The sequence below is a fragment of the Panthera tigris genome, chromosome E2 (genome assembly GCF_018350195.1).
Source record: "Panthera tigris isolate Pti1 chromosome E2, P.tigris_Pti1_mat1.1, whole genome shotgun sequence".
Taxonomy (NCBI): Eukaryota; Metazoa; Chordata; class Mammalia; order Carnivora; family Felidae; genus Panthera; species Panthera tigris.
In genome coordinates this window covers 22,650,865-22,672,500 of record NC_056674.1, presented here as the reverse complement: position 1 = coordinate 22,672,500, position 21,636 = coordinate 22,650,865, and the positions used below count along the sequence as shown (strand labels likewise).

General features: G+C 35.3%; 1 protein-coding gene across 4 annotated transcripts in view; it reads left to right on the top strand.

Moving 5' to 3' along the window:
• URI1 (URI1 prefoldin like chaperone) overlaps positions 1–21,636 on the top strand; it is a 124,814-nt gene that overhangs the window by 88,656 nt on the left and 14,522 nt on the right. For 3 of the 4 annotated variants that reach the window (XM_042967951.1, XM_042967949.1, XM_042967952.1), the window contains 5 exons: positions 555–723; positions 2,155–2,491; positions 4,440–4,582; positions 5,373–5,622; positions 9,013–10,752. In XM_042967951.1, coding sequence (XP_042823885.1) covers positions 555–723; positions 2,155–2,491; positions 4,440–4,582; positions 5,373–5,622; positions 9,013–9,195 — 1,082 coding nt within the window. In that variant the 3' untranslated portion in view covers positions 9,196–10,752. Of the gene's footprint in view, positions 1–554; positions 724–2,154; positions 2,492–4,439; positions 4,583–5,372; positions 5,623–9,012; positions 10,753–21,636 lie in introns of those variants that run through there. The other variant, XM_042967950.1, reaches the window with a different exon arrangement.

Sequence of the window (21,636 nt, the reverse complement as noted above, 5' to 3'; positions counted from 1 at the left end):
CATAGATTCCTCCTAGGGTATTTATGCCTGGCTGTGCCTAGAGTTGAAAGTATCCTGTGACAAGGCTTTGATGTGTTACTTTAGTAACTGAATTCTCTTGAGTAAGGATGGAAGATGTGTATTATTTGTGTTGAATTTTGTGTTATAACTAGGGTACATTGTGACCATTTTTGCTAATGCATTTTTGAAGCTTTCAGGCAGTTCTTCACAGTCTTTAATGTGCATATGAATCCTCTTGGGCTCTTGTTAAAACACAGATTGTGATTTAGCAGATCTGGGGGTAGCCCTGAGAGTATATACTTCTGAAACGTTCTGCAGGAATATCAGTGTTGCTGGTCCTTGGACCACACTTTGAGTAGCAAGATTATGAGAGAGATGGATCCTTGGAGTTGTCTTGCTTGCTTAAAAGCCATGCATCCCCCCCTCGCTGCCCCTCCCTCCCCCCATCTCCATATCCCCTCTTCTCAGAAGAAAGTCTCACTAAGTCTAGGTTTGTGCTTTTTTAAAGGTGGCTATTAACAGCCATGTCTTTCCTTTTTTTTTAAAAAAAATAGCAAAACACCGAATTGCCCATAAACCTCACTCCAAACCAAAAACTTCAGATATTTTTGAAGCAGATTTTGCAAATGATGTCAAATCCAAGGATTTGCTTGCTGATAAGGAACTGTGGGCTCGACTTGAAGAACTAGAGAGACAAGAAGAATTGCTGGGTGAACTTGATAGGTACCGAATGACAAATTATCTTTCCAAGAGATTTTGTTTCTAAACACATTTCCTTGTTAGTCTTTTTCCTCATTAATAAAACAATACATGCTCATTGAAGAAAATACAGAAAAGTATAATATATTAAAATATCAATAATCCTCCCACTCGAAAATATATATTAATTTTCTAGAATATTTTCTGTTAGGACTTGTGCATTCATGCACATGCCCATGCATATGTGTGGGTACAGAAATACTTAAAATCCGTATTCCTGTGTTTTTAATAACAAGATTCAGCTATGTTTTGTATAATGAAGTACTAAGGTATATCAGATAGTCGACATAATAATTATGGGTGTTTTAAATATTTACAATTTAACTGAATTATTTTTATACTGTAGCCAGGATAATGCTGTATATCTAAATGACTTGTTAAAAAGAAAAATTTGCTGTGGATTTGTGTGTTACTGTAAAATGTTTATCCTTGCTTTCCTTTACAAACTTTTCTGTTTGTCGAGCAGGCAGTTTGTAATTTGGTCAGGTAGTTATATATATGAACAACTTTTCCAAACTGCTGTTTGAAATATACATTAGCACTCACTTGGAATTGTCAAAATACTCAATGAAATCTATTACTACAGAAGTTCCTATATTATTTTGCTTAAATGATGCACCGTATGCAGTAATTAGTTTCTGTGAAAAATAGGACATGAAGCACGAAGGATATATGTATATTTTTTTACATTTCACCTACAAATTCTTAGGTCTTTTTGATTAACTGATAATATTCCATTTTTTAAGATCCATCTTGAATCTTGTGATTTTCTTGGGCATGATTCTGTTTTTGCATGACGTTATTTCAGTTCTATTGCATTTTTGATTTTGTTATTTTTGTAAGGTCTTCAAATCCTTTGTAGGAATGAAGCATGAAAAATGTACATGTGTGTGTATAAATATAATTATATTCATGTGCATACATATAAATCCTTCATTATAAAAAGTTAAAATAATACATGCTTTAAAGTATTCCAAATATAGAAGTAGAAAATAATAATAAATAGCCCCAGTGTTAATAAACAGAAAATAAATTAGCCCCAGTGTTAATGTTCTGGGGCTATAATTTATGGTCTTTAAATACATATCTCTGTGAATTTCTTGCAAATTTCTTGATTGTATTATTTATATCATATTTACGTTGTGTGTGGCCAGTGTCCTCTTGCAAAGGTAAAAAAATCATCTATATTCTACTTATGTTTGAGTAACTACAACATACAGAATTAGCATAGAGTTTTTTGTTGTTGTTATTTCAAAGCGTTCTTATCAGCTAGAATTCTAGTTAAAAATATCTTATTCAAAATCTTAATTTTTGCCCATTGAAATGAACTGAAAATTAGAACATGTAGTATTTTGATGTGTATGTTTGATCTTAGTTTTCTCTCTTTCTTATTAGTAAGCCTGATACTATGATTGCAAATGGAGAAGATACATCTTCTGAAGAAGAAAAGGAAGATCAGAACATAAATGTGCATGTGATGCACCAAGTAACAGACTCTGTTCATTCCAGCAGTTGTTATAAGGATGTTACACATTCAGAACTGTTCAATGGCCAAGTGAATAGTCAGTTGAACTGTTCAATGATTGGTTCAAATTCTTATCACAGTAATGAAGATGAAGAAGAAGAAGAAGATGATGATGATGATGATGGTGATAATGAAAATGATGTTTTAGGGGTTGGAGATCATTCTGTACCAACAATATATTTTTCTCACACTGTCGAACCTAAGAGGGTTTGTATGCTTTTTGTGTATAATTTAAATATTAACATAATTTAATATAAATATATTCTATAATATTCTTTAAAAGAACACTGTTAGAGTAATTAATATTGTTGATAGTGCCAAATAATAAAATCATCTTTTGCCTCTTGTTCTGACCAATTTATCTAAAAAAAAACGGGGAGAAAAAGTCAATGTCTAGATAGTTCCCATTGGTCCTTTGTTCTTTGAAGACACAGTGGAATTTGAATTGTTTGGGGTCTGGAAAGGAATCAGATTTGAGTAGCAACTACTGTAGCGCCACCTGTCCTTCATTCAGAGAGTTTTCTGAGAATTCTAGAGTTAATTATATTGTGGGTGTTTTGGTGTATTTAGGATGTTGAAAGTGACTACATTAGCTACATTTTTAATGATGCCAGGTTGTTACTTTCTGTGTGGGCATGACATGAATAGGAGCATCATGAGCAAAGTGGAAAAGTTCAGGAGGAAGTAAAAAGTAGCTTCTTTTCAGATAAAGTAAATCTAAACATCTGTGGGTAATCGTGACTCTAGAATTTTGGCATTTAAGAACTGGGGGTTATTGTGAGATCTTTTTTTTTTTTAAAGTAGTGTTTATTTTTGAGAGAGAGAGCACACAAGCAGGGGAGGGACAGAGAGAGGGAGACACAGAGTCTGAAGCAGGTTCCAGGCTCTGAGCTATCAGCACAGAGCCCAACGTGAGGCTTGAACCCATGAACTGTGAGATCATGACCTGAGCCAAAGTTGGATGCTTAACCGACTGGGCCACCCAGGCGCCCCTGTAGAGACCTTCTAATACAGGGTTTTTAAGCTTTTCTTTAGTATCAAAAGACTTTTTGTTCCCCTTGTACTTACTGTAGGATCCCAGTATTTAAAATAAATCAAAACAGTTAGTTCTGATTGGAAGGATAGACTACCTTAAATCCATTCCCTTGCTCCCAGTGCTGCTCTGAGTAGCAACTGGGAATTCATCCTTATACTTAAGGCCTATAAGTCCATAGACCTGGCTAGTAATACAACAGAAAGTCCTTTGTCTCAGTGCACTGGTCTTTGTACCACTAGATATCCGTGCAGGGATTGCCTGTATCACAGTTAAGGGTCTGTGGTATCAATCTTAAGTGTCTGTGATTATTATTTAATGAAACATGTTTAAAACATATCTGATATTTCTAAGGTCCCTTAAGTTATCCTGCTGTAGTATGAAGTGAAATAATTTATGGTTTTTTATATGATAATACTTCAGACTAAAGGGAGCATCTTGTGAGTTCTTTAGAAAAAACTGATGTAATAGCCAGAAAAAGAAATTTGTTTTAGGATTCTTATTTCATGCTTTAAATTTTTCCTTATTTGCATGTTGATAAAATAGGAAGAATAAATAATATTTGTAGGAATTTTGTGAGGAAGAGCAGTCATTATTAATATGGAAAGTGTAGTGTTAGTGTTGAGTAGAAGAATGACATAATAATCCTACAGGGTTGGTTTTTATTTTTTAGTCCAATTTCTAAAAACTAGAGGTATTTAAAAAATTCCAAATAATTAAGCATTATCTAATATTGCTTTTATGACTTAAATTTTATATTTTCTTACCAAATATTTCTTTTGGTTAATTATGTTCTTTGTTTTGAAATGCATGATTTAAGCCAAAAATTTATATCAAAGTAATGGGGTGATATGAAAACTTATAATAAATCTGTCATTTAATTTAAATGTAATTTGCTTTCTATACAATAATAAAATCCCTAAAGACTAGAATTGGTCATTAAAGAAGATATAATTTAATGCTGTAGAAGTGTGTTAAGGTAAGGACTTTTTAATCCTATAATAGCGTACATCATTTCATGTCAAAAACTGTCTCTCTTCTTTAATTATAAAGTTTATTTGTTTTAGTTTTGGCTTTGATTTAATTTCTCAGAAGGTTTGTAATTTGCTGTGAAATTTTTAGGTCCGAATAAATACTGGAAAAAATACCACTTTAAAATTCAGTGAGAAGAAAGAAGAAGCCAAACGTAAACGAAAGAACAGCTCTGGCAGTGGTCATTCTGCCCAGGAACTGCCTACCATCAGGACTCCCGCTGACATTTATAGGTGAGTGGTATTCACGGGCAACAGGACAAGCTGCCGTCCCCTTACCTCTTTTTGTAACTGAACATTTACAGGAGCAGGTTGCCTGTAACACAGAAGCCTGTCCATCACGGACAGGTGAGGGGCTCTGATCGGGTTGGCTTAGTATTTTAAAGGCTCTCCCAGGAGCTGCTGAGCCACCACAACTGCCCAGTTCAGAACAGTTGGAACATTGCATGAGTTTCCCCTTTCCCCCCTCTTTGCCAATGCTTTTAAACATTCTCAATCTTTCTAGTGAAAAAATCGTAGTATGTTAACTTTAGAAATGTAAGTTTGGGTTTCCAGTGGGCTGGAGCAGTGCTTTCCTGCCACAGCTATGATGATGCTTGCATGTGGTTTGCCTTTCCGCGAAGTAAGTTAAGTATTGCTGTTCCAGTTTTTTGTTGTCTTGTTTGTTGAGAAAGTTATCATTTGGAAATACCTACTGTTTTCATGACCCATATTTGTAAAATAGTTAAAATTGCTAAATTGTTTTCTAAGTAGGTCTAGATTACATGTAGAATTTCGACAAATTAGACTGTTGTCACCCAGAACATGCTTACAAATAAAGTGCTGTATTAGGCCCCAAAAAATCATATTTTAAAGAATGTAAAATACATCATTTGAAGCTACAAAATTGTTGATTATGAAAATTTTAGATGTAAGTTTGAAAAAAAACACTCTAATTTCTAAAAAATATTTTTTAAAATCTTACAAATTCATCCTCAGTTTATGAGTTACCTAAAGTGCGTGTATATGTTTTTGGACATCATAGAGTCTTTGTTGATGTTGTGAATGGAGAATATGTTCCTCGTAAGTCCATCCTGAAGTCTCGCAGCAGGGAGAACAGTGTTTGCAGTGACACCAGTGAAAGCAGTGCTGCTGACTTTGATGACAGACGGGGAGTTCTGAGGAGTATTAGCTGCGAAGAGGCCACTTGTAGTGACACCAGTGAGAGTATTTTGGAAGAGGAACAGGAAGAAAACCATCACAAGAAACTTTTGCCTTTATCAGGAACACCTGAGGTGTGTGTGTATTGTTAACTCTTTATTTCGTACAGTATCTTTCATCACTTTTTGTGAGTTTAAAAAGGTGGTGATAGCAGGGCGCCTGGGTGGCTCAGTCAGTTAAGCGTCTGACTTCAGCTCAGGTTGTGATCTTGTGGTTTGTGAGTTCAAGCCACGCATCGGGCTTGCTGCTGTCAGCGCAGAGCCCGCTTTGGATCATCTGTCCCAGCACTTCCCCCTACCCCCAACTCTCTCTGTCTTTCAAAAATAAACATTAAAAAAAAAAAAGTGGTGGTAGCTCCATTTCAGAAGGGCATATCATTCATTTTCCTGATTTCACAGTTCACTTTTGGAGTCGAAAAGTTATTTCTTTAAAAGAGGCTCTCCTCTCCTTTTTAAAAAATTGCAGCTGCTATATCTCCCTGGTATGGTCTATAAATCTTTAATCTTACAATCTCTAAATTATTATTTTTTTTGTATAGTTATTTATTGAAGTTAATCAGCTGAGTAATGACATTGTTTATCTTATAGCTTCTTTAGCTGATACATACATTTAATCTCAAAAGTCATGGACCCTAATTAATTCTAAGCTTATTCTTTTTTGATAATTAATAATTTATAAAAAATTAATAGCCACTAGCAAACACACAAATGCAGATATTATAATCTTAGTTCAAGAAAAATTTTTTGGGGGAAAAGTATTACTAGTCTTAAAGTTCTATTTTTGTGAAATAAGAATTTTAAAGTATCTTAGTTTGCATATACATTACCTTTTTGACAAGAAGATCATTTAGCAGCTTATTTTAAATGAATTACTACTAGACCAAACTATAGTCATTTTATAATAGTTTATAGGTAGCAGATTATACTTTTCTCTTTTATGTGCTTTAGTTAAAGAAAAAATACTGTATGGCAGGTAATTATCTGAAGTCCTGTGTTTTGGCCTGTGCCAGTGACATATTTATTTCTGGGGGTTATGGAGCCATTTTACAGTTTAAAGAAAGTTGTAGATCCTCTCCTCAGAAAAAGTCAGTGCACACATATACATTCTTATCCACCACATTGCACACACTTGTGTGTGGGGGGAATGGTACTGAGGGATCCCAAAACAAAAATTCCTATCTATGAGATAGTCATATGTTAGGGTTTCCATTATTCCCGGGGATGATTTCTTCAATTGTTTTTGTTCTGGGTGTATCTCAAATTTTCAATTTATAAAGTATTTAGAAAAACTGGGGAACTCATACCTGTATCAAACTGATATACCCATTTGTGCATACATTCAATACATATAAAATATATATGTTTATATATAAATAAGCATATGTAAAACTTCTATTGCTTATACTGAATGGTAACTTAATGGTAATAATAGTACTAAATTGTCACTGGGGATGGAGATCATTAGCATTTAGGGACAGCATGTATGATTAGAATTAGAATGTTCTCCTCCCCATTATATCACCTGATATAATCATCTCAGTTGACGTAGAAAGTATCCAATTTAACAGTCTTCCATACTGTTAGAAAAACAGGTAATGGATGTAGACCTTTGCTACTTTTTATTTATTTAAGTTTACTTATTATGAGAGAGAGAGAGAGGGAGACAGAGAATCCCAAGTGTGCTCCACACTCGGCACAGAGCCCTGTGCAGGCTCGATCTCAGCACCATGAGGTCATGACCTGAGCTGAAATCAAGAGTCAAGACACTCAACTGACTGAGCCACCCAGGTGCCCAACTTTTACTTTATAAGGACTTAGTGTATCATGGTATAGCTAGACCTCAAGTCTGGGACTTAGTTTTATTTCACTCTAACTAGCTTTGTACTTCATATTGAACAGTTTTTGTTAGCATTCTAGATGCTATAAATTTTTTTTAACATGAAAACAAATAGTTCATGCATATGACAAGTACTTGAAAAGATCTGCTTTTCAGTATCTTTAAACGCTGAAGTGTCTCTTTTTTCAAAAGCATTTTTAATATAGTAAGAAGGCTCAGTGAGCATCATCCTATTTTATCATCCTATTTTATCAATAGGAGTTTTGAGAAAGTAGACTTGAAGTTTCTTTTAAGAGCTTGGATTTCACCCAAGTTCTTGAAATACTGTGGGAGGGTAGGGGCATTCTTGTTTTTTCATTTCTTTGGTGGGGCAAGGTGGAGGGGATGGCTTTTTAAACTTTTCAGGTGATACACTGTCTTAACTCAGTTTGTACTCTTGGTAGACAAAAGCAAGCAAAATACACATGAAAGTTTACGTGTCAAATTTTACTTTGTATGTAATGAGTTTTTAGAAGATGAAAGGTGGGGGGGATCCAAATACCAGAGACCTTAAAAATAAAATTGTTATCAAATCCTTGGTTTTTACAGATCTTTATGTAAAAAGATATATGAAGATGTATCTTTGGTTGTATTTCCATCATTTTGTACACATTATTTTTGTTCCAGTTGAACAAACAGTTGACTACATTACATCCAGCAAATATCCAGCTGAAACGAAAGAACCATTGTGTGTGTGTGTGTGTGTGTGTGTGTGTGTGTGTGTGTGAGTGAGTGAGAGTGTGCGGAACATCTGATTTCCATCATTGAATTAAGTGTAGCAAATTTTGAGACTGATGCTGCCTCCACTAGTATCAGCACTTAATTTTTCAGTTTACACTGATCTCTTGAGTAAAATTGAGGCAAGATGCAATAAAATATTCCAAGTAATTGCATACATGAACACCACCTAAGAGATGTCACTACCGCTGAAAAGTAAGCTATTGGCTAGCTGGCAGCATGGCCTCCATAGGATAGCTCATTCGTCAGCTCACGTTTGACACCCTAATAGCATTTTTTAGTTTAATACATTAGTTTTCACGTCATGGTCTGGACGTGAATGTATGAAAATTGGGGACCTTTTACATACCCATTTTTGTTTAATCCCAGATAAAACATTCATTTTACATTTTGCTTTCTTACATGTATATTATCAAAATCTATTTATGTTTGGTGATGTCATTAAGATACATTTTAATGGTAGCTGATTTCTCTAAACAGTTTATATTTTGATGTTATACTTTTGTGTATTTATCCAAGAATCTTAAGAATTCATTTTTTTTTTTTAACATTTATTCATTTTTTGATAGAGACAGCGTGAGTGGGGAAGGGGCAGAGAGAGAGGGAGACACAGAGTCCAAAGCAGGCTCCAGGCTCTGAGCTGGCAGCCCAGAGCCCGATGTGGGGTTCGAAGCCATGAACCATGAGATCATGACCTGAGCTGAAGTTGGACGCTTAACCGACTGAGCCACTCAGGCGCCCCAAGAATTTACTTCTAATGAAAGGAAATGTCTAATTGGCAAATACAGGATCAAGATTTTGTGGGCATCTTATTTGCATTTTATTACCATAATCTGACTTTTGTCTTCTAGGCTTTTTCTGGAACTGTAATAGAAAAAGAATTTCTATCGCCCTCCTTAACACCACACCCAACCATGGTTCATCCTGTGTTACCCACCATTCCAGAACGAAAAGAAGTCTTGTCAGAAATATCAGAGGAGACTACCAAGAGGGTTTCAAAGTTCAAAGCTGCCAGATTGCAGCAGAAAAACTAGGGCCTGCCAAGGAGTTTACATCCTAGAACCTCGTTTTGCATTTCTTTAGAATCTGTATAGCAAAATATGTTACATGTAGTTGAAATAAGGCATCCTGAATGCACTTGGCAGCAAGTTCTCTTACTGTTATCAGTGGTATTAAAAAGAAAGTAAATGTTTGAATACTTTAATATTCAGCTTGTTTTGTTAATTCTCTGAATACTGTCAATACTGTTGTCTAAGTTTTCTTAGGATGCGGTGGCAGTATTTGGAATTATTTTTCAAAGAATACTGTTCATATGTATTGTTTTTGTGTTTTGAACTAAATACAGGCAGTTTTGTGCCAGCTGTGAAGTTGTGCATACCATATGGACCATTTTAAGGAAACTTTTAAAATTTCAAATAGATTCAACAATTATATTCCTTACTTTAGCATTTTAAAGGCACTTTAAAAAAATCTACTTCTAGTAGGTTTTGCAGCTAGGTGGCTATTTAAAAAACCTCTCTCCCCTTTGACTGTCATTCTATCATCTCTGAGGCAGAAAACTACATGTACCCTTTGGGAAAGTTTCTTTGATTGGAAGAATGGTATTTTGTAAAACATTTTTTTTTTCAAGTAAAAATTTTATGAAACTTGGTCTCTAAAATGTGAGCTTTATGATTCAGAGTTGAATTATAGAAATAAATGTCTTTGATTCATATGTATGCTACATGCACCACACAATGAATCCTTGAATTCTTACAATTCCATAGGCAATTCTTCTCCCTTAAGTTGTTCACTTTTAACTGGCATTATATTTTGGGAGAGAAGGAGAGGTTGTGTAGATGCTAAAAAAACATTTCTTAAAAATAAATTTTAATTTTAATTTTTCCACCATTGTCATTCTCCAGGGCTACTTTCTTACTAGTAAATAATTGAAATAACATATTGACTGTTAGCAAAAATCTTTAAAATAAAGAGAAATTTATTCTAACATTGAAAGTTATACTGCAAGTGTTAACCATTAGCTTGATGCATGCTGAAATGAAGCTTTTAAAAAGCATTCTGCATTAGTGCTAAAATAAGCCATCAATGCCAGTCCACCCTCTATTCATGGCTAAATATTTAAGGTTATTTATAGTTTCTTTAATGAATTCTTGCTTAAACAAAGTGAAATTATGTCCTAGAAAAGTAGAAGCTATTTGTAACTAGAACAGCACAACTGTAAAAGTTTTATGAATATGTATTTTAATAATAAGGGGGTGAGCCTGAATCTCCACAAGTTAATGGGTAATTCAGAACAGAGGACTGATTTTGAAAGATAGCCTAGAAATGTAGAAGATTTGTTCTTTAGTAAATTTTAGTCAACTGTGCATATATTTTTAGTTAAAACTTTCTCTCAGCCCTTCCCCCACAAAAAAACAAGAATACCATCACACACACTCAAAGGAGCTCCTGACTCCCAAATGAAATGTTATTAGAGTGAGCTGTGCTAGATCTTTCCCCCAGTAACAAAGTTTGTTGTGGGACTATTGTGATATTCTTTACAGACCTGTAATTTCAAGAGTACTGTCATTAAATAATTTTTCATAATTTGAGCCTGTTGTTGTTTATGTATTATGTTACTTCTTGCAAATAAGATGTTCCCTCCTAGAACAAGATGGTAGTAGAAGCAAAGAAAAAGTGTTTGATAACATTTTCTTATGTCTTGCTGAAGACCAGATGAAGTGGTGTAGCCCCATTTCATAGCCTCAGTCTTACAACAGAGTTTCAGCTCTAACTTAGTGTAGCTTTATTTATCATGTTAAATTCACGTTTCAGTGGGTTAAAATGAAGCTGGTCATAAGTGTTCTCTTTTAGACCATTGTAAAACAATAGCAGAAGTTTTTTTTAAATTTTGAACTAATTTTAGACTTCTAGAAGAATTGCAAAACAGTACAGTTTCTGTATACCTCTTAGCTTCTGCTAAATTATAATGTATAACCACAATACAGTTATGAAAACCACAAACTTGATGTTGGTGCAGTGCCATTGACTGACTTACAGATCTTATTTGAATTTCACCAACTTTTCACTAGGTGTTCTTTTTCTGTTCCAGGACCCTATCTAGGATCCCATCTTGGCGTTTGTTTATTACTGCTCCTTAGTCTGACAGTTTGTTGTTTGTTTGTTGTTTTTTATGACTTTGAAGTATTGGAAGAGTACTGGTCAGGTATTTTGTTGGATGATCCTCAGTTTGAGTTTGATGTACTCACATAATTAGAATGAGGTTTTGCATTTTTGGCAAGAATATCACAGAAATGCATCATATCAAGAGGTGCATTGCATTGTGTCATTTCAAGGGGTCCAGAATTCATTATGTTAACCTTGATCACTTGGTTAAGGTGGTGTCTGCTGGGTTTCTCCACTATAAAGTTACTGTCTTTTCGTTTGTAGTTAATAAATACCTTTTAGGAGATACTTTGAGATTATGCAGATTGTTTTTTTTTTCTCTTCAATCTTAAGCCCAATAATTTTTGCATTCATTGGTAGATCTTGTCTGCAACAGTTATTACTGTGGGATTTGCCTAATGGTGATTTTGTTTTGCCCTTCCTTCCTTCCTTCCTTCCTTCCTTCCTTCCTTCCTTCCTTCCTTCCTTCCTTCCCTCCCCACCCCCAATTTAATGTAGTGGAGGGGCTCCTCTGAAGCTATTTTAATGCTTCTGTTGAGAATTAATTAGCTTTATTAACATCAAGGTGTCTGGGTACTTTATTTATTTATCTATTCTTTACATTTATTCCTTAGAATTCTCTTGTAATGAAAAGATGTGCCGTTCTCTCCCCACCCCCACCCCTACTGTTTATTAATTATATCAGTATGAACTTGGATATTTATTTTAGTCTATGGGGTAAGATCCAGTTATCATTGTTTTGTTTGTTCACATTGTTCTACGTTTGACCATTAGGAACTTCTTTGAGTTCACACCTGACCCTGAATTCTTTCAAGAAATCACCATATTTTTGTTTGAATATTTTAACTCCACAAAATGTACAGGCTTATCTTATATTTTTCCTGCTCCAGCCTTAAGATCATCATCAGTCACTTCTCCAGGGAGCCCTTATTTCTTTTATTGGAGAAAGTTGTTTAAAAACCACCATTTCTCATGTGGGTGTGGGTATTGCCATTGTGGTGTCATTGCTAGAAACCCTTCTTCAGTAGTTAGAGCTAGGAAATTATTTTTTTTATTTAAAAAAAAATTTTTTTTTTTTAACGTTTATTTATTTTTGAGACAGAGAAAGAGCATGAACAGGAGAGGGGCAGAGAGAGAGGGAGACACAGAATCTGAAACGGGCTCCAGGCTCTGAGCTGTCAGCACAGAGCCCGACGTGGGGCTTGAACTCACGGATCGTGAGATCATGACCTGAGCCGAAGTCAGACACTTAACCGACTGAGCCACCCAGGCGCCCCTGGAGCTAGGAAATTATAACCACTGCATGTGTTTACATATTTGTCTGTTTCTGTATGTTAAAAAACATTCAAGTTTATACTGACACTTCGATTCTAACGCCACAGGATTTGTTCCAGTTTTTCCTTATTTGTGACTTTTTTCTCCCAACAGTGAGAAACCTGCTGTTTACTATCTACAATGTATTTGCCTATTTTTTATTTATTTTTTTAAGGAAATTTTTAAAGTTTGTTTATTTTGAGAGAGAGCATGTGTATGCCCTTGGGGGGTGGGGAGGAGCAGAGAGAGGCAGAGAATCCCAAGCAGGCTCCACGTTGTCAAGTGCAGAGCCCAATGTGGGGCTCTATCCTGTGAACCATGAGATCATTGACCTGAGCCGAAATCGACTCGGATGCTTAACCGACTTAGCTACCTAGGCGCTCCCCATCCATCCTCTCTCTCCCTTTCTCTCTGCCCTTCTCCCCACCCCGCCCCACCAGGCATGTGTGGACGTGCACATTCTCATATTCTCTCTCTCTTTCTCAAGATAAATAAACTTAAAAAAAATATATGCACATGAAAGTAGTTTCAGAGTGCTAATTCTTATTCCCAGGAGGAGAAACATTCATTAACTACGTTGCACTATTTATGTTATTTTTTTTCTTTAGCTATTAGTCAAGAAACTTCTCCAAAGTTGTTAGTTTTTTTTCTTTCTCACTCCCCTCACTGATTGTTATTCATTTGTAATATGAATATTACAAATGTTACAGATATTAGGTTCATTTGTTACTGTTTGTGTTCCAGTTTGGATTCTCCACATCCTTGTTGGTGTTAATGGTTTAACTTGGTGGTATGTGAGGGGTATGTGAACTTTAATGTGGTTCTGACAGTCACAACTACATAAAAAGGTAAACATGGAGAAGTGTCACACCTTCTTCTTGCCTGCTACCCTGCTTCCATTCCCATCTTGCTATCACTTCTCCACCTACCCACTGCACATACCAGTCTCTCTATTTTCTCATTCCATTGCACTTTTTTCCTCTCAGTTAATAGTATGCTCTGGTAATCACTGTATGTCAGTTTATAGAGATCTTTCTCTTTTTTTTTTTTTAAACAGATTTTGTATTCTCTTAGGTAGTTGTAACATGGTTTATTCAGCACTTTCTTTGGGCATTATTCCTGGTATTTTGCAATTACAAACAACGATGGCAATGAGCAAGTTCAGTGTATGTGTATCTTTGTGCATTGAAGGGGTATCTTCAAGGTAGATTCCTAGAAGTAGGATTGATGGGCCATGTGCATAATTACTCTATGACTTCTTTTAAACAGTGTAAAGTCTGTTTTTGAATGTATTCTCATATTAAGGACATGGTTTTAATATGTATGTTTGCATATCTACATTCATTGATGATTCTTTGATAATAACTCTGGGACGCTAGTATCCTAAAGGGACTTCAAAAAGTCAAAAATATTAAGTATAGTGATCATGTTCATTTTGCTACATTTTTATTTATTTTACTTTTTGGGGAAATTGGTCACGCATGTGATTTATAAGAGCTTTCCATTCATTGGAATATTTCCAAATTTTATTTTTTTTAATTTAAAAAATGTTTTTATTTTAGTGTGTGCAGGGGAGAGGGGCAGAAAGAGAGAAAGAATCTTAAGCAGTCTCCATGCTCAGCAAGGAGCCCGATGCAGGGCTCAATCCCACGACCCTGGGACCATGACCTGAGCCGAAATCAAGAGTTGGACACTCAACTTGACTGAGCCATTCCAGGTGGCCCTGGAATATGTCCACATTTTAGAAGTGCATATACCTCATTGTATTAGATTTATTTTTCTCTTTGAAGGAACAACTTTTCAAGGATACTAATCTTTATCTGTGTGTTCTTTTGGTGAGTAGCATATAGACTTTCAATTGAATGCTTGTTGAATGAATTCTTTAACTACAACAGATATTTGTGGTTTATGTATTTAATCTGTTGGTGAATATTGTCGAGTTTTTACATTTTACAATGCTTTCTCAGTTTAAATTTCATCTTCTAGGAAGATCATTAGGATATGAAGGAGTTTTTGTAGTTCCCTTAAATAATTGATGGATTTGTAAAGAACTGCATAATATTTTTGAGCACTTACTATGTGTCACGTATTTTTTGTGTTCTTTATATGGACTGTTTCATTTAATGCAGTAGCCCAGTTAGGTAGATACTGGTTTTGTTTTGTTTTTTGTTTTTTGTTTGTTTGTTTGTTTGTTTGTTTTTAATCCCCTCTATTTTAGAGATGAGGAAACTAACTCTAAGTCACAGGGCTGTTAAAGTGGTGGAATTCGGATTTAAAGCCAGCAGCTTTGCTCCATAATCAGCACTCTTAACACACGTTTTTGACATTTAAATTGTCTGCCTTCTAAACAAGAGCAAGTAGCTAGTAAGAAAATCTCTAGATCTCTAGAGATCTCTAGAACATCTGAATACTTGCTGACTCATTGTGAGGCCCCCTTTTTAAAAATCTGAATTGGAAACCTGCTCTGTTTCTTAAACACACGTTAAGAGAGTTCATTTTGACTTGGAATGGAGGTGGAGTTTCAACTATGTTGTTTGGTCATATGTGTAAAAAAAAGGAGTGTGCAGAGAGAGAACAGGAAAAGTATAAAGAGAAGTAATCATTGTACCAGTATTTCATGGAGAAACGACACATTTTTAAAATGTGAATTTAGGCATTACGTGCGTTTAAGTATAGAATTAGTATGTTCACAATCCAGTGACCTCAGAGTGACCCTCCTTGTCCTTAATATTTTTTTTGCCTTACCGTATTTCACATGGCATTAATGTAGCTAGCTAAATATTTTTCTAGTATAACAGTTTACATCTTTTGTGTGTTTGTGATACTTCTCTGTTTTTGTCTTTTTCTGTATACATACCTGGGCATAATAGTAATATTATATTGTTACTGTAAACTGTTCTTAACCTGACAATGCTTTGTTAACTCAGGTTTAGTGTAAGTTTATTGTAATCACTCTTACTAGGACTTACTCTGCTATTTGGGCATTCTGTTTACCCTGATTATTTATTGCCTCCACACAGTGCCCTTTACTACTGTTCAGGTTAAGTGCTTTTTGTTTTCCTGTTATCTCTACTGATTTGGAAATTATGTATTTGCTATATTTTAATTTTTTGACACTCTCCTATGAAAATGTGCATCTTTTTTTGGTTCTGTTTTTTTTCTAACAGTTTTATTGAGGCATAATTTATATACCATAGCATCCATTTTTAAGTGTGCAGTTTAGCGTTTTTCAACTTCAAGTTGTGCTGCTATCACTACAACCCAGTTTTAGAATATTTACATCATGCTAAGAAGATCCGTTGTACCCATTTACAGTCAGTTCCTATTTATATCTCCGCCTCAGGCAACCATGAATTTGCTTTCTGTAGATTTCCATTTTCTGCACAGTTAATATAAATGGAATTGCACAATATGTAGTCTTTTGCATCTGTCTTTGATTTGGCGTCAGGTTTTTGAGGTTCATCTGTGTTGTCTTGTGTGTCCGTAGTTCCTTCTTGGTCCTGCATAGTATTCCATTTTATGGACATACCACATTTTGTTTATTTCATTGGTTGACGAACATGTGGATTGTTCAGTTTTCTGACTATTATGAATAAATGCTGTGAATATTCATTCTGCCAGGTTTTGTGTGGACATACGTTCTTTATTTCTCTTGAGTAGATAACGTATGAGTGGGATTGCTAGACTGGATGATGAATTTAAGTTTAGCTTTTTAAGACATTACACAGTTTTCCCAAGTATATTTTTATATGCCTCCAATGTATGAGATTTCTAGTTTCTCCATATCCTTGGTTACGTGGTATTGTCTTTTTCATTCTAGCCATTCTTGTGGCTATAAAGCATTATTTCATTGTTTTAAATTTGCACTTCTGTATTGACTAACAATGTTGAGAACTTTCATGTGCTGTTAGCCATTGTGTCTTCCTTGTAGTGTCTATTCAGATTTGTTGCCCATTTTAAAAAATGTTTATTTATTTTGAGAGAGAGTGTGTACACGCATGAGTGGGGGAGGGGCAGAGAGCAAGAGAATCCCAAGCACGCTCCACACTATCCGTGCAGAGCCTGACATGGGGCTCAAGCTCATGAACTGTGAGATCATGACCTGAGCTGAAATCAAGAGTTGGATGCTTAACTGACTGAACCACCCAGGCGCCCCAGTTGTGCTCATTTTTTAATTGGATTGTTTTTTATTATTGAGTTGTAAGGGTTCTTTACATAGTCTAAATACAAGTCTTTTATCAGATATGATTTGCAAATATTTTAAGTCTGTGACTTTGATTTTTTAAATGGTGTTTTTGAAGCACAGGTCTTTGGTTTTGAACAAGTCCAGTTGACAATTTTTTTCTTTTATGGATTTTTCCCCCCTCTTCCTTTCCTTCCTTCCCCTTCTTTCCCTCCCTCCCTCTCTCCTTCCCTTCCTTTCCTTCCTCCCTTCCTTCCTTCCTTCCTTCCTTCCTTCCTTCCTTCCTTCCTTCCTTCCTTCCTTCCTAAGAACTCTAAGGATTTGTCTCCTGTGTTTTCTTCTAATATAGTTTTAGCTCTTAGAGTAAGGGCTATGATCATTTTGAGTTAATTTTTGTGTATGACATGACACAAGGGTCTAAATTCAACTGGATACCAACCCAGTTGTCCCAGAACCATTTGTTGAAAAGATTGTCTTTTTTACAGTGAGTTATTTTGGCATCTTTTTTGAAAATCAGTTGATTGTAAATGTGAAGCTGTTTCTTTGTGTACTCCCAATTATGTTTCATCTCTTTGTCTATCCTTATATCAGAGCAAAATGGTCTTTATTTACTGTGGCTTTATAGTAATTTTTCAAATAAGAACTGTTAAGTTCTCCAACTTTGTTCTTCTTCAAAATGTTTTTGGCTATTCTGAGTCATTTGCATTTCAATGTAAATTTTAGGATCATCTTATCCACGACTGCAGAAATCCTGTTGTTTTTTTTTTTTACAGGATTTATATTAAATCTATAGATAATTTTGGGGGAGAATTGCCATGTTCATATTGAGTCTTTAATCCAGGAACATGAACCATTTCTTCATTTATTTGGATCCTCATTAATTCTCTCAGCAAAATGTGGTGTAGTTTTTAGTGTACAGTTCTTTAACTTCTTTTGTTAAATTTATCCTAAGTCTTTTATTTTTGATGCTGTTATGAATAGAATTGTTTCCTTCCTGTCATTTTGCTGGTATGTAGAAATACAGTTGACTTTTGTATATTGTGTTTGTCTCCTGCGACCTTCCTGAACTCAGTTATTAGTTTTTGTCACAAGGATGTGTGTGTGTGTGTGTGTGTGTGTGTGTGTGTGTGTGTGTATTCCTTAGGATTTGCTACATACAGGATCATGTTATCTGTGAATAAGGAGAGCTTTACTTCTTTTTGTCCCCCGTCCGAATTCCTTTTCTTTTTCTTGACAGATTGCACTGGCTAGAACCTCTAGTACAGTATTGAATAGAAGTGGTATGGGGTGCCTGGGTGTCTCAGGTGGTTAAGTATCTGACTCTTGATTTTGGCTCAGGTCATGATCTCACGGTTCCTGAGATCGAGCCCCGTGTTGGGCTCCATGCTGACAGCATGAAGCCTCTCTCTCCTTTCTCTTTGCACCACCCCCCTCTGCTTGCACTCTCTCTCTCTCTCAAAATAAATAAAACTTATTTTAAAAAGTGGTAAGAATGGACATCTTTTTCCTTATTGGTGAGAAGGTGTTCAGTCTTTCACCATTAAGTGTCATGTTGGCTATAGGTTTTTCATGGATACCTTTTATTAGGTTGAGTAAATTTCCTTTTATTTCTGATTTGTTGGAGTTTTCTATCATGAATGGGGCTGGATTTTGTCTTTTTTTCTGCATCTGTTGAGATAATCATGTGATTTTTCCCTTTATTAATATGGTACATTACATTAATTGTTTTTCTGATGTTAAGCCAACCCTGCCTTCCTGGGATAAATCCCACTTTGTGTAATCCTTTTTAGATGTTATTATATAATCCTTTTGTTGTATATTGTGTAATTAATTCAGTGTTCTGTAAAATCCTGTCTATATGTTATTGAATTTGGTTTGCTGATATGTTGTAGGGGATATTTGTGTATATATTCATGAGAAATACTGGTTTGTAGTGCTCTATTCTTGTGATGTCTTGTCTGGCTTTTATATCAGGATAACACTGGCCTTGTAAAACAGGATAAGGAAGTGTTTCTTACTCCTGAATAAGTTTGTGAGGAGTTGGTGTTATTTCTTCTTTGTTTGGTAGAATTTACCAGTGAAAATGTCTGGGCCTGGGCTTTTCTTTGTGAGAATGTTTATAATTACTATTCAGTTTCTCTACTTGTTATAAGTCTATTTGAATTTTATATTTCTTTATGAGCCCATTTTGGTAATTTTCACTTTCTAGGAATTTGTCCATTTCATGTGAGTTGTCTGGTTTGTTAGCATATGTTCATAGTATTTTCTTATAATCCATTTAATTTCTGTACGATTGGTAATGATGTTCCCTTTTGATTTCTGATTTTGCTAATTTTTGTCATCTTAGTTTTTGGTCAGTCTAAGTAAAGGTCTGTCAATTTTGTTGATCTTTTTGAAGAAACATTTTTGTATTTCATTGATTTTTTTTTTTCTCTTTTTCTTGTTTTCTATTTTATTGATTTCTACTCCAATCTTTATTATTTCCTTCTTTCTCCTTGTTTTGGTCTTAGTTTAGTCTTCCTTTTTAGCTTTTTTAAGGTGTGAACTAAGGTGTTGATTTGAGATTATTCCTTTCTAGTATAGACATTTAAAGATATAAATTAACCTCTAAGCACTGCTTTAACCACAACCAGTGAATTTTGATCTGTTGTGTTTTCAGTTTCCTTTAGTTCAAAACATTCTAATATCTCTTGAGATGTCTTGTTTGATCCATGGATTATTTAAATATGTATTGTTTAATTTCCAAATATTTGAGGATTTCCCAAGTTTCTTTCTGTTATTGATTCCTACTTTAATTTTGTTGTGTCTGGAGAACATACTTATTATGTCCTTAGTCTTTTAAAATTCATGAAGGGGCGCCTGGGTGGCTCAGTCGTTTAAGTGACCGACTTCAGCTCAGGTCACCATCTCACGGGTCGTGGGTTCAAGCCCTGCATCTGTGCTGAACACTTGCTCAGAGCCTAGAGCCTGCTTCAGATTCTTGTCTCGTCTCTCTCTGCCCCTCCCCCACTTGTGCTGTCTCACTCTGTCTCTCAAAAATAAATAAATGTGAAAAAAAATTTTTTTTTAAATTCATGAAGACTTTTTTATGGGTAACGGATATTCTCTGTGTTCGGAAAGAATCTGTATTCTCTTGCTGTTGGCGTGTTCTGTACATGCTAAGTTCACTGATTCCACTGTCTTCTCTATTCTTGTTGGTTTTCTACTTGTTCTGTCATTATTGAGAGTGGGGTATGGAGGTCTCAGACTACTGTTGAGTTGTCATAGCTTTTATTTTTGGTAGCTTTTGCACCATTTATTTTTTGGCCCTAGTGTTAGGTGCATATTTGTCATTGTTAGATGAATTAATACTGCTGTTATTTAAAAGTGCCCCTCTTTTTCTCTACTAACATTTTTCTCTTAAAGTCTATGTATGTCTTCTCTGATACTATCATCATCACCACTTCGGCTCTGTGGGATTGCATTTGCATGGTGCCGCTTTTAGTTCCAACCCACTTGTGTCTTTTTTTTTTTTTTTTTTTTAATTTTTTTTTTTCAACTTTTTTTTTTTTTTTTTTTTTTTTTATTTATTTTTGGGACAGAGAGAGAGACAGAGCATGAACGGGGGAGGGGCAGAGAGAGAGGGAGACACAGAATCGGAAACAGGCTCCAGGCTCCGAGCCATCAGCCCAGAGCCCGACGCGGGGCTCGAACTCACGGACCGCGAGATCGTGACCTGGCTGAAGTCGGACGCTCAACCGACTGCGCCACCCAGGCGCCCCTCCACTTGTGTCTTTGAACGTAGCATTTGTGTCATGTAGATGGCATACAGTGGAATCTTGTTTTTAAAAACTCTATTTTGACAGTCTCCATTTTGATTGGAGTGTTTATTAATTCATGTAATTATAGATCATTTACATTTGCCACTTTGCTGTTTGTTTTTTTTATGTCTTATGTCTTTTTTATTCTTCTATTTCTCTTTGATTGTCTTCTGGTGTTAGATATATACATTTTTTTTCAGTATAACTTTTTAATTTCTTTGATTTTTTTTTTCTAAAACTATTTGTCAGTAGTTGCTCTGGCATATGCATTTTAACATCACAGTCTACTGAATTTCAAACTGGAGTTGAAAAGTACAGTAACTAAAATGAATCCATGTACTCAAAGGTAAATCAATAGAAATTATACAATCTGAAGAACCGTCTCTTTCTGGGATTCCTGTTATGCATATGTCGATCATTTTGGTTATATGCCACAGGTCTTTCATACTTAATTCATTTTTCCTTTTTTTTTTTCTGGTTTTCAGATTATATAATTTCTATTGATTTATTTTTGACTTCACTCATTCTTCTTTCAGCCAATTTTCAGTTCTGCTGTTAGTCCATCTAGTGAGCTTTTCACTTTAGTTATTGGACTTCTCAACTTCAGGATTTCCATTTGGTTCTCTTTTATAATTTCAGTCTCTTTATTGGTGTTCTCTCTTCTGTCAGTCCTTGTTTTCATGCTTGGTTTAAACATGGTTTCCTTTGGGGCGCCTGGGTGGCTCAGTCGGTTAAGCGTCTGACTTCGGCTCAGGTCATGATCTCACAGTTCGGTAGTTCGAGCCCTGCATTGGGCTCTGTGCTGACAGCTCAGAGCCTGGAGCCTGCTTCGAATTCTGTGTCTCCCTTTCTCTCTGCTCCTCCCCCACTCATGCTGTGTCTCTCTCTCTCTCTCCTTCAAAAATAAAAACATTAAAAAAAATTTTTAAACATGGTTTCCTTTATTTTCTTGAACATATTTATAGTGACTGCTTTGAAGTTTATGTCTGCTAAGTGCAACTCCAAAATACTGG